Consider the following 16,391-nt stretch of genomic DNA (forward strand, 5'->3'; position numbering starts at 1 on the left):
TGGATTGTTACTTGATAGACTTTGGTATATGATGTATGCAGTTCCCAGTAAGACAGCAGTGACATTATTTTAAGTTGATCTGATTCTGAAATGTTTTGGAGTATGTGGAGATCCTGATAAGTGCTGCAATATTAATTTGTTTTTCTTTTCAACAACATTGTTATTTATCTTGCAGAGGTGCTCACGGTCATTTCCATGGATCTTATCCTTGGGCGTTAGGCGATGAATGCTTTACTGAACGAATGGCTAATGTAGTTGGTAAGACACTATTCATTATGACTTAATGTTGATATGAATTACTTTAAGCCACATTGGTTTTTGATTTTATCATGAAGGCTTATCTGATTAATAAATGAAATTTATTTTGAATTAAGTTGTTATTTCTCTACTGATTCCCAGGCAGTATACTGTTATTGTGAACATTTTACCTTCTGGTACATTTTGTTCATTTTCAAGAAAAATTGTGGATAAATGATGCTGCATCAAGACAATATCACCACATTACTGAAGTGTTTAGCATGACAGGTTCAAACAGAAATACTTTATGAAGAAAATCCAGCAGTACTGAACAATTTTCAATGTGTCATTATTATAACTACTTTTAATGAACAAACTCCAACTCAATGCATCTTGTATTAAAATTGGAACATAGAATGTTGAAGTACAGTACAGGTCCTTTAGCCCAAGATGTTGTGCTAGCCTTTTTACCTACTCTAAAATTAATCTAACCCTTTCATCCTATTTAGCTCTCCACTTTTCTGTCACTCATGCACCTCCCTAAGAGTTTTCTTAAATGCCCCTAAAGTATCTACTATACCTCCAAACCACTTCTGTTAGGCTGTTCCAAGCACCCATCATTCTATGGTTTAAAAAATCTTACTTCTGACATCCCCACTATGCACTCCTCCAGCACCTTAAAACGATATACCTTCATATTGGTGATTTCTGCTCTTGTGGAAAAAGTATCTGACTATCCATTCAATCTGTCTCTGTTATCATCTTGTAGACCTCTATCAAGTCATTTTTCTTTGCTCCAATGAAGAAAAGCCATGGCTCACCCAAACAATCCCCATAAAATATTCTCTCCATTCAAGAGACATTTGGGGTAAATCTCTTCTGCATGCTCTCTAAAGCTTCCACATCCTTTCCACAAGCTTTCATGAGGTAACCAGAACTGAACACAATATTCCAAGTATTTTTAATAGGGTTTTATGGCTCTTGAACTCAATCCCTGACTAAAGAAAGCAAGCTCATAACATGCCATTTGAAAACCTTATCAACTACTTAGTAGGACCTATGGATGTGGACCCCCAAGATTCCACTGTCCAATCACACTACTAAGAATCCTGCCATTCACCATGGATTGTGAAATGCTTCACACTTCTCTGGGATGAATCTGTCACTTCTCAGCCCAGCTCTGCATCCTGTCAATGCCCTGATGTAACCTATGACAACATTCTACACTATCCAAAACTCCCATCAACCTTCAATGCACAATGTACCAATTCTACTTTTTTAACAAGTTTTTTTTAACAATTATCTCCACTTTACAGTAGGCGGGGGATTTGACTTCTGTCAGCTGTACACAGATCCAATCCAGGATGTAACAAATTATGACAAATGATGTATATTTTTCTGAATAACCTGTCTTTACTTGAATTGAGAAATTACAATAACAGTCTAATGGCTGACACCCCATGATCTGATATCTTCTGTCTCCAGATTACAAGTACAAACCAGTAAATTCATATCCAATTTATCCAAAAGAATCACAGGAAAAGCTGAAGGAATTTAATGGATCAGGCAGCATATATTCACTTATTGAGATACAGCAAGCCCTTTCGGTCCTTCAAGCTGTGCTGCCCAGCAACCCCTTGCTTAACCCTAAGCTAATCACGGGACTATTTACAATACCCAATAACCTACCAGCCAGTACGTCTTTGGACTCCATGTGGTCTAACCAACATCTTGTGCATATGCGACCTGACTTTCCGTACCTGGTACTCATTGCCACAGCCGTTAAAGGCAAGCATGCCATAGACTTTCTTCATCACACTTTTCTCTGTATTTCCACTTTCAAGGAACTACATAAGGGTGGAATTTAAAAAAAAACCTTTTATATTTAATTTTATCATCCTCGGACTTGTGAAATCTTTTGTTCTCTGGCAGCAGAACAGCACTCTTGTACCTCCTTGCTGATGGTAATAATGAGAAGAGGGCATGTCCCAAATGGTGAGGCTCTTTAATGATGGATGCCATCTTCTTAAAGCACTACCTCTTGAAGATGGCCTTGAACAGAGAGACTTAGGAGCACCAGTACGTAGTTCCATAAAAAGCATCACAGATAGGCAGGTTTCTGACAAAGGCAGAGCTTTGCTTGCCTTTTTTTTTGGATGGAGCATTGAGTACAAGACATTGGTGAAAGTTACCTGGAATTTCATGTGTAGTTTTAGTCACCATAAACTAGGAGGGTTGTGTTTAAACTACAGCGGGTGCATTAAAGGCTCAGAAAGATGTTTCTGGGACTGGAGATTGGATAGGCAGAGCTTGTTTTTCCTGGAAAGAAGGGTACTGGGTGATAACCTTGTAGCGATTTATAAACCTCAAGGGCATTGATAAGATACATAGCATTTTATCATGGGTACAAGAGTCTAAAACTAGGGGGCTTAAGTTTAAGGTGAGAGGGGAAAAGTTCAAAGGGTATTTGAGGGGCAGGTTTTCAAACGGAAGGTGGTAGGAATAATATGCTATGTTGCTGAAGGAGGTGTTAGAGGTTCTTGTAATTAGTTCATTATGAACTACTTGGTAAAGGTGAGATGAATATGAGCCAAATGGGTTTAGCTTACATTGGTATCTCAGAATTGTTGAGCTTGGCTGAAAGGCCAGTTTCTGTTTAACTCTATCAATCTTAATCAAAATATAAAGGTAGGCCTGGTCAGTCATTTCTATGGAAGTGAATGAACAGTCGACATTTTGGAACGGGACCTTTGGTTTCTGGCATCTGCAGAATCTATTGCATTTCCAGTGGAGAGTTTGTTTGTTACTTCAGTCTCCCACATGGCAAACAGGAATTGGCATGTAAAAAGGCCAGTGTTCTGATAGGTCATGTGGTATTTGAAAATGCAGGGAGATTAGCAAAACAGGTTGGTACTGGATCCCAAAGGAAAAATTTGTAGAATGTCTACAAGACGGCTTTTCAGAACAGTTTGGGGTTGAGTCCACAAGAAAAAAGGCAATTCATGGTTTAGTCAGTGGAAAGTTGGAAGCTGGGAAGCATTTTAAATACCAACAGAAGGCAACTAAAAATATAATGAGGAGGTAAAAGTAATGTTGTTGTTGAGTAGCTCGCTGAGGTACTCAGCATCCTCAACCCTAGCTACAAATCTTTTCCAACATCTTAAAGGGAAAAGTAAGCTAGCTATTGATATAAAAGAGGTTTCCAGAAGTATTTTCAGATATATAAAAAGAATAAAAGAGGGGCAAGAGAAGACATTGAACTGCTGGAATATGATAATGGAGAACAGAGATCTGGTAGATGAACAAAATAGGTATTTTGCATCAGTCTTCACTGTATGAGACACCAACAACATTCCAGAAATTTGAAAGAGTCGGGGGCAGATGTAAGTAGTCACTATTACTAAGAAGAAGGTATTTGAGAAGCTGAAAGGTCTGAAGGTGAATAAGTCATCGGAAATGAATGGACTATGTTACGAACCCCGTAACTGGGTCACTTAACAGCAAAGATAGAGAGGTCCGTTGAAGTCTGATGGTACTATTTTTTAAAGTATTTATTGATAAAAGGGGCACAAAAATAAGATTAATGCAACATACAGATAATATACATCATCAATACTAAATCTAAAAGCACGGGTATAATAATAATCAATAAGAAATAGCTGTATCGTTGTCTAGGGGATAATGTATTGTCCGATGGAATAACAGTCACTGTTAGTTCGTTCAAGCTGCAGCGTTTTGGGTTTAAGAGAGAGACGGTTTAAACTTGCCCAGGTCTTTTATGATGCCAATCCTTTGAGCTGTGGGGAGTTGGTTTCCCCGTTGTTAGCTAAAAGCAGTTTTCCGTGGTACCAGCCACCAGTCCCAGGCAACGGAACTGAATGCACGTGGCCTCCTTCAAATGGCTTCCCGCTATTACAGGATCGCTAGCGTTTCTTCTGGTGCGTCTGAGGGGCTGTTCCCGCAGAACCTCTTTTATCCTGACACGCAGGGTCGCAGATGTCAGTCAGGTTGGGGGTGATGCAGTCCCTCCCTCAACCAGCCCACTTTGCCTGAGGGCTTCCATGTAGCATAGTATTTCAATCCACAAGTTCGTCTCCAAGAGACAATGGCCGTGTCCCATAGCTTTATATTGCCAGGGGAACGAGACATTCCGCACGTCTCTCTCTCATTTCCTGGGTCTCCTGACTCAACCCAATGGTGATCTTGCGATTCTCACAAAGGAGGAGGCTGCAGGCGTAACACCCCCTTTCTTCAACGTGTTTTTACTAGCAGTTAAAATGAAGTAGTACAGAGTCTTACAGGATTGTAGAACCTAACACAATACAAAAGCTTTTCCTTTTCGCTACAGAGTAATACTGTTATACGTTCAATTCATCATCCAAACAGTTAACGATTACAGTGTCACTTCCTTTAATATCTTAACATCTTGTACCTTACTAAAGTCTTGGAGCATCAGACTTCAGTTTAATAACCACCTATTTTTATTTCTTCCCTTCAGCAACAAAACTAAGGAGCTGACATGCATCTACAAAAGTTTATGCAAATACTAATCTTTCGACTGTTTTCAAACTTAACAGGCAGGCTTCCATGGGGTTGCCTTTATTATTCACCTGCTTTGTCGAAGTCCCGTACAACTGGCCTTTGCTATTTAAAACTGGCGTCCCCATTAACCATCGCCTCTTTTCCGGTTAGTTCCCACGTGGGGCGCTTGGGTACCTTGGCGAGGTAAACTCTCGCCCGCCTCTTTCATAGGGTTTATTTTATCAACACCGTGTCCCAAACTTAGACCATCTTCTGAATTTCCACCCAGTTCTTTAATTTTACACAGGTGGCTAGCCCTCCTGTCAGGACGCTTCACGCTATGTGTTTTCAGTTCGAACTCTTTGCTCAAGCAGCATTTCAAATTCTGCCTTTTCACACCACACTCTGGAATAACAATAGCACGGGGGGGGGGGGGGGGGTCATCTCCCGGCTTAATCTGTAAGCGATCCGCAGGTTTTAAAATTTCTTCATTCGATTTGGGAACTACATATTTCCCGTTTCCTTCAATAATAATATTTATCTCCCCATTTTTGAGCTCAGCATTAACTTTTAACACACCTTTGAGCACAAACACCTGGGAACTCTCACTTCTCACTATTACCAAGGTTAACCCTTTCTTCACTGAACCAAGTCTATCTGACCCACAAGGACAGCCATCTCGTTCAACTGAATCATATACCTCAGACTTTTTCTACTAGGTTCAGTACCACGTGCATCCCCATCTTGGACACACTCAAACGGGACATTGGCCTCTTCCAGGCTTTCAATACCCGTACCCCTTTCAAATTCTAAGTTCCCCTGATCCTCCCAGTTACTCTCTGGGCAATTCCCTTCTGGAGTAAATAACCCCGCGGGCTGAAACAACCTCATTTGCCAACCCAGCAGACTTCGTCAAGGCAAGGGTACCCTTTTCATCTAGGATTGCCCTCATTTCATTATCTGGAACACCTTTAAAATTTTCAACTTCTTCAAACAGTTCTGCCAAACCAGACAGATCATCCTTGTCCACCTCTGGACCTCTCAACCGCTCTATCGGTTCCTCATCTTTATTTTCTGCCTCTAGAACCTTTCTCCTTGCTAAGGGCAGATCTACCTACGCTCCCTTACCCTCTTTCACTTTACTACTCTTCATTTTACCACCCTCTAAACCCTCATGGTACAGGATCGGTAGAAATGTCTCAGCCAAATCGAAACTGGCTGGATTTAAACTGCTCTTGTTCTCAGCTGCCTCTCTCGACATGCTGCGAGTGACCGTGCATGCGGGATAGATCTTGGAATCTAGGGGCGGAGCTGCAGCACTCACCGGCCGGCTTGTCATTGTCATTGCTACCCAAACCTTATCACCTGCTAAATCATTACCGAGAAGGACGTCCGCGTCAGTTCTTAGGAATTCTGATCGCACCCCTATTTCAACTGGTCCAGATACCAGCTCACAATCCATAATGTCCTTATGTAAGGGCACCATTTCTGTCCCTTTACTGATTCCCTTCACAGCTACCATTCTCGTCTTGCGACCAAACTCTAGTACCTTACTGCTGATCAACAACAGCTCAGCCCCCGTGTCTCTCCAGATCCATACGGGAACTGGTGTATCTCCCTCCCTCACAGACACGGTTCTGTGTGACAGAGAAGTCTCAGACCCTTCTCCTACTCTGTCTACCTGGGGCTCTCTTGTCGATTTACTGAGTACCACGGCACGTCCGATAGGGACTGCTGCTTTCCCTTTTCCTGTCTCTTTCCTCGGAGTCAAGCACCGAGATGCAATATGCCCCCCCTTTCCACACTTAAAACAGGTCAAACCCAGAAATCTCTGGCCGTCTGGCCTTTCCCCCTCAACCTTACCACTAGCTCCTGGCGGGACCTCTGCCTCAGCTGGCACACTTCCTCGATCGTTCCCACTGTCTCTCTGGGAACTTTTATTCGAGGAAAACTTTGCCTTGTGTGTTAGGGCATATTCATCTGCAAATCTAGCAAATTCTGAGATGGACTTATTCAGCTTCTCATTGAAATACATCCAGATATCCTCCGAAACACAACCTTTAAATTCCTCAATCAGAATTAACTCCCTGAGCCGCCCATAATCCTCTTCCACTATCTCTGCTGTGCACCAATGGCCCCTTCTCATAAGCAAACTCGATATTCGTCTGATTCCACCCTTTCTTTAAATTTCTAAACTTCTGTCTATATGCCTCAGGTACTAGCTCATAACTCCGGAGAATGGCCGCCTTTACTTTGTCATAACTCTCCTCCTCTTCCTCCTCCATGGCCAACGCCGTATATGCCCACTGTGCCTTCCCTTTTTACACACTTATTAACAGCTCCACCCACTGACCTCTGGGCCATTTCTGATTCACTGGCACCTTTTCAAAAAGCAAGAAATAACTATCAACATCCGTCTCCTCAAACGGAGGTACTAACCTCAATTCTCGACTAACATTGAACTGCTCCTCTCGGTCTGACCCCGGAACTCATGGCTCTTGCCGTAACTTCTCCATCTCCAAGTCATGTTTCCTCTGTTTCTCTTTCTCAGCTGCTTCCAGCTGTTTTAACCGCATTTCATGTTTTCGTTTCACTTCTAACTCCTTTAGCTGGAACGCATACTCCCTCTCTCTTTTGGTTCGTTCCCTCTCTTTCTCTCTCTCGGCTCGTTCATTCTCCTTCTCAGCTGCCTCCAGCTGCTTTAACTGAATTGCATGTTCCAACTTTAATTTCTCCAACTCTAACTGAGCCGTCCCACTAGCTGGTAACTGTTCAGGGATATTTTCCAATACCTCAGCTGTAAACACATTCTTCCCAATATAATACTGAGTTATTGCCCTTCGCACCTCCCGCTTTTTCATTGACAACCTCACCTCTACGAGGTTTAACCCCTTCGACAAATTTATCAAGTCTGATTTGGTGGCCGCCTCCACGGTCAGGTTTTCTATAAATTCACCCACGTCCATCTTTGCTGGTTTCCCATCTGGCTACCCGCGTAACCAGATCCAAGTTTTGGACTCACAAGCCCGATTCACTGGCCTCCCAATTTGGTGTCAAATCCCAGACGAGCCCCCACTTTGTTACGAACCCTGTAATTGGGTCACTTACCAGCAAAGATAGAGAGGTCCATTGAAGTCTGATGGTACTATTTTTAAAAGTATTTAATGATAAAAGGGGCACAAAAATAAGATTAATGCAACATACAGATAGTATACGTCATCAATACTAAATCTAAAAGCGCGGGTATAATAATAATCAATAAGAAATAGCTCTATCGTTGTCTAGGGGATAAGGTATTGTCCGATGAAAATATAACAGTCACTGTTAGTTCATTCAAGCTGCAGCGTTTTGGGTTTAAGAGAGAGACGGTTTAATCTTGCCCAGGTCTTTTATGATGCCAATCCTTTGAGTCGGGGGAATTGGTTTCCCCGTTGTTAGCTAAAAGCCGTTTTCCGTGGTACCAGCCACCAGTCCTAGGCAACGGAACTGAATGCACGTGGCCTCCTTCAAATGGCTTCCCGCTATTACGGGATCACTAGCATTTCTTCTGGTGCATCTGAGTGGCTCTTCCCACAGACCCTCTTTTATCCTGACTCGCAGGGTCGCAGATGTCAGTCAGGTTGGGGGTGATGTAATCCCTCCCTCAACCAGCCCACTTTGCCTGAGGGCTTTCACGTAGCATAGTATTTCAATCCACAAGTTGGTCTCCAAGAGACAATGGCCGTGTCCCGTTGCTTTATATTGCCGGGGGAACGAGACATTCCGCACGTCTCTCTCTCATTTCCTGGGTCTCCTGACTCAACCCAATAGTGATCTTGCAATTCTCACAAAGGAGGGGCTGCAGGAGTAACAACTATACCCCAGGATTCTAAAATATTGAGGAAGCAGTGAGTCTGCGGAAGGACTTAAACAGATTAGGAGAATAGGCAAAGAAGCGGCAGATGGAATATAATGTAGGGAATTGTATGGTCATGTACGTTGGTAGAAGGAATAAAGGGATATACTTTTTTAAATGGGGAGGGAATTCAGAAATCAGAAATGCAAAAGGATTTGGAAGTCATTGTGCAGGACTCTCTCAATGTTTACTTGCATATTGAGTTGGTAATATGGATGGCAAGTTCAATGTTAGTATTCATTTCAAGAGGACTAACATATAAAATCAAGTATGAAATGCTGAAACTTTATGAGGCATTCAATGGTGAAACCTCACTTAGAGTATTGTGAGTAGTTTTGGCCCTATGTCTAAGGTAGGATGTGCTGGCATTGGTGATAGTCCAGAATAGACTTACAAAAATGATTCTGGGAATAATAGTTAACATTTGATAAGTGTTTGATGACTCTGTGCCTATACTCACTGGAGTTTTGAAAAATGAGGGGGGGGGGGGTCTCATTGAATTTGAATATTGAAAGGCCCAGATAGAATGGATGTGGAGAAGATATATCCAATAGTGGGAGAGGCTAAGATTTGAAGGCATAGCCTCAGAATAGAAGGACACCCCTTTAGAACAGAGATGAAGAGAAAGTCCTTTAGCCAGATGGTGGAAAATCTGTGGAGTTGCAATGAATGGAAGCCAAGTAATTAGTTATATTTAAAGTGTAGGTTGCTAGGTTCTTGATTAGTAAAGGTGTCTGAAGTTACAGGAAGAAGGCAGGAGAATGGGGTTGTGAGGGATAATAATTCAACCAGCAGAGCGGACGCAACAGACCGATAGACCCATTTCTGCTCCTATGTCTCATAGTCATACGTAAACTTCGACCTGTTTCTGAATGTTCAACAGTTAGTGTGGTGACTTTTAACCATGTAATATTCATATGTGAAGCTTTTCCCACTAATTATCAGATAATTCGCTTTTTAATTCCACCCTGACAAACTAGTAGGCTCAGCATGATAAATTTAATATAATTTTGTTCTTTATGGAAAAGACGTGGTGCCTGAGCCGTCATATTAGGATGTTTTATACAGCTGATCTTACAACAGGGCATTTTAAAATTATAAATGCTAACTTTTGATTCAGCAAATGCTTAAAATAGAATATAAACTTATTTTCAAGGTCTATTAAATGCTACTTGTGATGTTTGTTTAATGTGCAAACTGATAATTTACAATGGAAAAATACCCTTGGGTATAAGATTTGAGATTATGTTTAGATCTCTGAGTGTAGTAAGATGTACTTATCGATCACACTGCGGTGAAGTGACCCTGGTTCAATGAACTTGATTTCCATTTTAGCGGAATAACAAATCCATTCTTAGTCTGCAATATGGGTGTTTTTTGTGCCCCACAGATGTAGAAAATATCATGCTTCCTCTCAAGACAATTCCAGAGCAAAGGATCATATTTTGCAGCCAGTTCATACTAGTGGTAGTAAGATATCAATACCAGGGAGTCATTGACTGAAACTCCATGGGGGAGAATTTTTTCTTTGGTCACCAGAGCAGACTTAAATGGACTGTCAGTGCTGATGTTTGATTAACTTTGACTGCCTAGACTCTGCATTGGAAGTCTTCTACTTTTTACCTTTAAAAACCAAAATATGTAATTATTATGTTGAAAACAGGGCATGTTAAAAAGACCTCAAATTGGCCCAAGCCAGCTTTGTTTTAAAAGGGTGAAATGTTCTGCTGTACCTTCCTGTTCTCCCCCGCCTCCCCCTATTTACTAGTGTAAATTATGTGGTGGCACACAGTAATACAAATTTTGATAACATTCTTATTTAGAAATTTATCTTAGATTGGTAGTTTAATGCAAATCTTAATAACATGCATATTTATAAAATTATCTCAGATTGGTAGTTTAATGCAAATCTTACTAATAAGCATACTTAAAAAATTATCTGCAGTTGGTCATTTAATGTGACTTTAGTGAAGAATGCTCTTTCTGGAATTTAATCTATTGAAATACATTCTGTTGATACTATGATACAATGCACAATATTGCAATTGAACAAATTTTTAGGCAAATGTGTTTCGCAATTTCAAACTCAGAATGTGATTTTATTTTCCAACCATGAGGCTGGCGTTCAAAGCCAGAACAGTATATGTTTCAAACGACTTTTGATTTGTTATTCAAAGTCATTGAAAGAAAATGACTATTTAAAAAAGAGGTCTGCCATTAAACTGTAAATCATGCCCATTTTGGGATCATCTTAAAAGAGAAATTTGGGAAAAAGGTTTCAAAATAGCTTCCACATATTGTCCTTAAAAGTTGGTTTTGTGCTTTTTTAAATCTACCTTGAGTCCAAATCAGAAAAGAATGGAAATGTCATGGAAAAAGTTTAAAAGCAGATGATGTTAATGGATGTGGAAAAACAGATGCTGAAGCTGCTAGCAAAGAACTGCAGTGAAGCTATCCTCTCACCAATACTTTTGCACTTCAAACTAGTTGTTTGCAATGGTTTCCCAGTTGCTCAGTGGGGGGATCAGCTTTGCATTTGTGTCAGATTCCACGCCTGACTTGCATCATTTTGAATCCTTCTATCTTTTCAAATTTTGGGCACTATTTCAAAGGCTAACGGGCAACCTGTTAGAGCAATATGAGTTCATTGAAATCTGAATAAGACTCAGAAGTTAACTGAAGACAAATAGCATCAGAACTAGTTATACAAATAACTTCAGAATCCGAATCAAGTTTAATTATCATCAGCATATGTTGTGAAATTTGATGGTGAGGCAGCAGTATATTGCAATACATAGTAATAGAAAAAACATGAATTACAGTAAATATATATTAACTTGCTTTATTAAGTAAGAAATAGAAATTAAAAAGTAGTGAGGTAGTGTTCATGAGTTCAATATCCATTCAGAAATCGGATGGTAGAGGGAAGGAGGTTATTCCTGGATCACTGAGTGTGTGGCTTCAGGCTTCTCTGCCTCGTTCCTGATGGTAGCAATGCGAACAAGGCATGACCTGGATGTTGGGGGTCCATCGTTGTTTGGAAATTGGATAGGAATGAACTAGAGCCTGCAATATTTTGAAATTTCTATGTAATAATTAGGGTAGCACAGTAACTTAGCTGTTGGCGATAACACTATTACAGTGACATATGTAGGTTCAGTTCCCACCACTAATGATTCAGTAATCAATGATTCCGTTTCCTTCAACATTCGAAACAGATTAGTAGGTTAGTTAGTCACACAGGTGTAATTGGGCAGCACAGGCTCATTGGACAGCTAGGGATTGTTACTGTGCTGTATCTTTTAAAATAAATATGGTTATATTTCTGAATCTGTATCATAAGGGAAATAAATCAGGAAGTGGAAAGATGCTGTGCTGTGGACCTGAGCTCCACAAAAATGAATTCAAATATCTGCAATGAACCAGGTGTAATCAATAATTGCCTAACAGCTAGCAAACAAAAATTCACCAGTGTTATTTATAAGCAATCTCATATTCACCATAAGATTGCGTGAAATATGTTTTGCATTAATGGTGTTGTCTTGCCCAAGTGTGAAGTTGAAAGAGATCTCTATGTGACAGTAAGTGTGTTGTGTCACATTTTGAGGCACAATAGTGTGTCTGAAAAATTGGAATCTCTGGAATATGAGTAGGAGGTTACTAGGACGGTCGGTTTTCTGGTCAGCCAACCACCTTGAATAAAAGTGTGCAGATTTGCTGATTGAATCATTGCAGAAGCATTCAGACTAGAAGGCAGAACGATTGAAAAGGTGCCAACTCGGCTCCTGGGAATAGACCAGTGAATGATAATGAAAACCTGAAGAAAACTCCACGCTTCAACCTTGAAAAGAGGAATGAGGAAGATTAGGTGTTAAAGTATTCAGGATGTTAAATGATATAGAAAGTGAAATAAGAAACACAATTTTGGAGGTGAATACCTAGGGTAATTTTAAAGACAGCTGGGTGCTGTAATAGGCATGCCTGTAAATGGTTGAGGGGAAGTGAGCCAAATGTTCTTATCTTGTGGTCTTATGATTTCATACTTTACAAATGGAGATTATTATCTCGCTCTTCAGTATTTCATTGCTGGTGGAAGGACAGTGAGTGATTGTTCAGTTTGACAGCTCTGAGAATCATTTTGTTCATTTGGCTTCCCATGCCAATTGCTGCCTTTGATTTTATCCTTTGAGCATGAGTTATTTCAGATTATCTTTTTCTGAATATTCCCTTCAGGTCATGATGTTCCATTCCATCTGTCTCTTTCATTTGTCATTGAGTGTTATCATGTATTTTATTGGATGCTGCAGTGCCATCTTCTTTGACTAGTATCCCTTTGATTTTCACTCACTTTTACACTGTTAATCTTCTTAACCTGCCCATGTGCTCATAATTTCAGTATTCAGATGTCCTGTTTTGCTGAGTGTTTTTAGCTTTTCATCATGTAATTTTCATTAAGTGGCATTGCCAATCTGTATTCTCTCTTTATATGACTTATGCTTGCCTTAGGACTTGGAGGCAGTTAAAAGCCAACCATTGTTCTTGGATCTTGAGTTATGGAGGGGTCCAAATAGGTAAAGATACCAGAAAATATTTCCTTAAATCAGTAGTCAGTCTGTTCTTTTTAATTGACAATCTAGACATTTCATGGTGATTGTTAAAGAATGATTTTGAATCCAGGTTTATTGAATTACTTCAATTTAAATTCATCAGCTGACATCTTGAATTCAGAATCACCCAAGACATGCCTTATTGTACCCATCAGGAAGGAGGTACAGGAGCCTGAAAGCACATACTTAATGATTTTGGAACACTTTATGAATCCAATTTATGAATGGACATTGAATCCATGAATACTACCTCACTTTTAAAAAAAATTTAATTAACCATGAAATATATATATTTACTGTAATTTACATTTCTTTCCTATTATTATGTATCGCATTGTACTGCAACACATGCTGGTGATATTAAACTTGATTCTGATTCAGGATTATGCCTCAGTCTCCATTTTTGTTGGACACTTGGATCGCCTACTGCAACTGTCACAAGAGCTGTCAGCAATTCTGTCATTGCCTCAAACTTCGATGACAAGTTTCTTGTTCCTAGACTCAGCTGAGAAGAAGTCTGCAGTTGCTGGCACCAAGTGGGTGCAAGGATATTGACTGCATGAGCAGGACCATATGAAACAGAAAAACAGAAGTAGACCATTCAGTCCATTGTCTTGCTGCACCGTAGAAGATAGTTGAGATCATTTACGTTAGCTGTACTTTTGTGTGCAGCCTCATACCCCTTGATTTCCCTGATACCTAAAAATCTGCCTTGTATAAACTTTGTGAGCAAGCCTGCAGGGCATTCTAGTAGCAAACTCATCATACTTTGGATTAAGATATTTCTTTCCTAATGAACTCTTCTCGGGCATCCAGCCATGTACAGGTATCAATTTTAATCGATGTTTCAAGGACAAACACTGCCACTTTCATCAAGGATGATGCCTGGGGATGTCTAGTCCAGTGATATTTCTACCCTGATCGTACATGCCTCCTGATTGGTTAGTCCTCATCCAGTCAGGTTTCTGCTTCCCCACCTTGTTTACAATTGAATTCCAGTTCTTACAGACCCAGACCTTCGTCTTTGTTAAAATTCTTTTCCTCTTCAATGGCTTCCTTCACCAGGTTGTCCCAAGAGCCAGTAGTTTTGTGCCATTGAAATCGATCCTGTGGCCATTGTAAATGCAGTGTTCTACAACTGTTGGTTTCTCCAGATAGCCCAGATGGACACACTTCCAGTCCTCCTGTACTTGGGTTTCTAACTTCCTCTGCATTCACAGGGAGCCCTGTAAATGCCAGCCATTCTGAGACCCTGGTTATCTTTGAAATAAGGTGAGAGCAGTCACCAGCTGTGGAAGGGCAGCTTGGGAGGCAGTTCTCATCCCCCAAAACATTAATGATAGTTAGGGACACTGGAATGAATCCTGCGAGTACCATCCTAACAGATGGGGAGACACACGGAAGGAGAAGTAGAGGAAATTTTTTATAAGACAAGTCTCAGAGGTACATAGACGAGATGCTGCAGACTGTGTGGTCCATGGTGAAGGAAGCAGGTGAAGAATTAACTTTAGGAGGACTGCCAAGGGGGGGTTGCTCAGCTCAGTTGGTGAAACTGGTGGCCCTGATAGCAGCACGGTTCCACAGTAAAGGCAGATGAATCATACAGTTATCAGGTATGACTTCAGGGTGGTGCATGACTATCTGGTGGCATGGGCACGGAGAGGATTTGCAACCTGAACAGGTGCAGGTATTCAGTACAGGCACCTAAAATAACCACTGCTGGAAGCAGTGAGTCTGCCAGCAGAGGTGGCAGTAGTTAAAGTGAAAGCTCACTGGAAAGGGGAGAGTAAGGGTCAGAAAGGAAATGAGTGAGCAGGCATCAGTGCGAAGATGGCCGCAAAGGAACAAGAGGCGATTGAAATTGCAAGTGTGCAGGAAGAAGTGTCGGAAGCTAGTTTAGTTAAACTATATGGAGGCAGAAGAGAAGGAGAAAGGGAGCAAAGGAGGGACCAGAGGGGTGCTGGACACACGGGGAGGAAGGAGTCGTGGTGTCCCCCCCCCCATGTATTAGACAGACTCAGCTGAATTTATATCATGGGGTGATGCATCAGGGAAGGTAGAACATGATCATGACCCTCTGACAGGACTGATAACAGGTGGGGATGTTGAGAAATTCTGCTGCTGTTGTATCATTGGTGCCCAGCATAACCCTGGCAAGGGCATAGACCTACTGCTGGCAAATCAATCAGGGTTGAGTGGACCCTAGGAAAATATCCTGATGGACTTCACAGGCCCCTGCCAAAACACAAGGGGAAAAGCTACTGTCTAGTAATTTTGGATCACTTCACTCAGTGGGTAGAGGCTTTCCCAGTGAGAGACTGCACCAACAGCACCGGTGCACGGATTTCAGTTCAGGAAACCCTCCCGAGGTGGGGAAGCCCAGTTCAGGTGGACTCGGATCAGGAAGCACATTTCACAGGGAAAGCGATGAAGGAACTGTGCCAATTGTTAGGGATTCGACAACAGTTCCACATACCCTACAACCCTCAGAGATCCAGAATGGCAGAAAGGATGAACCGAGCAACCGTGCCTTAAATAAAGCTGTAGCTGAATCGAGAAGGAACAATGGATTGATGTAATACCATGAATCCCGAAGAGATTGTGAGCAGCCCCAGACCACACTCTGGGTCTCAGCCCTTACGAATTATTAATGGGGCAAACAACAATACTCTCTTATAGGGTAATTATGTGTTGTGTTGAGTCTGGGGCTTACAGAGACAGAATGACACCGTATGTGAAAGACCTTTGTAACCAACTTAAACTGTTGAAGGATGGAACAATTCAAATGCAGCACAACGCTGATGAGAGAGAGCTGGAGGGAGATAGTCCTCACATAGTTTCAGAAAGACAGTGTCCATTATTAAGGACCTCCTGCACCCAGAGCAAGCCCTTTTCTCACTGTTACCATCAGGTGGGAGATACAGAAGCCTGAAGGCACACACTCAGCGATTCAGGAACAGCTTCTTCCCCTCTGCCATCCGATTCCTGACATTGAATCTTTGGACACTACTTCACTTTTTTAAAAAACTATACAGTATTTCTGTTTTTGCGCACTTTTTAATCTATTCAATATATGTAATTGATTTACTTGTTCATTTATTATTTTCTCTCTCTCTCTCTCTCTCTCTCTC

At 41.2% G+C, this 16,391-nt stretch overlaps 1 protein-coding gene across 1 annotated transcript in view; it reads left to right on the top strand.

Moving 5' to 3' along the window:
- kynu (kynureninase) overlaps nt 1-16,391 on the top strand; it is a 236,497-nt gene that overhangs the window by 66,716 nt on the left and 153,390 nt on the right. Inside the window, exon 3 of the mRNA XM_059970252.1 lies at nt 176-258. Coding sequence (XP_059826235.1) covers nt 176-258 — 83 coding nt within the window. The remainder of the gene's footprint in view (nt 1-175; nt 259-16,391) is intronic.

This window comes from Hypanus sabinus, chromosome 5 (genome assembly GCF_030144855.1).
Source record: "Hypanus sabinus isolate sHypSab1 chromosome 5, sHypSab1.hap1, whole genome shotgun sequence".
NCBI classification, from domain to species: domain Eukaryota; kingdom Metazoa; phylum Chordata; class Chondrichthyes; order Myliobatiformes; family Dasyatidae; genus Hypanus; species Hypanus sabinus.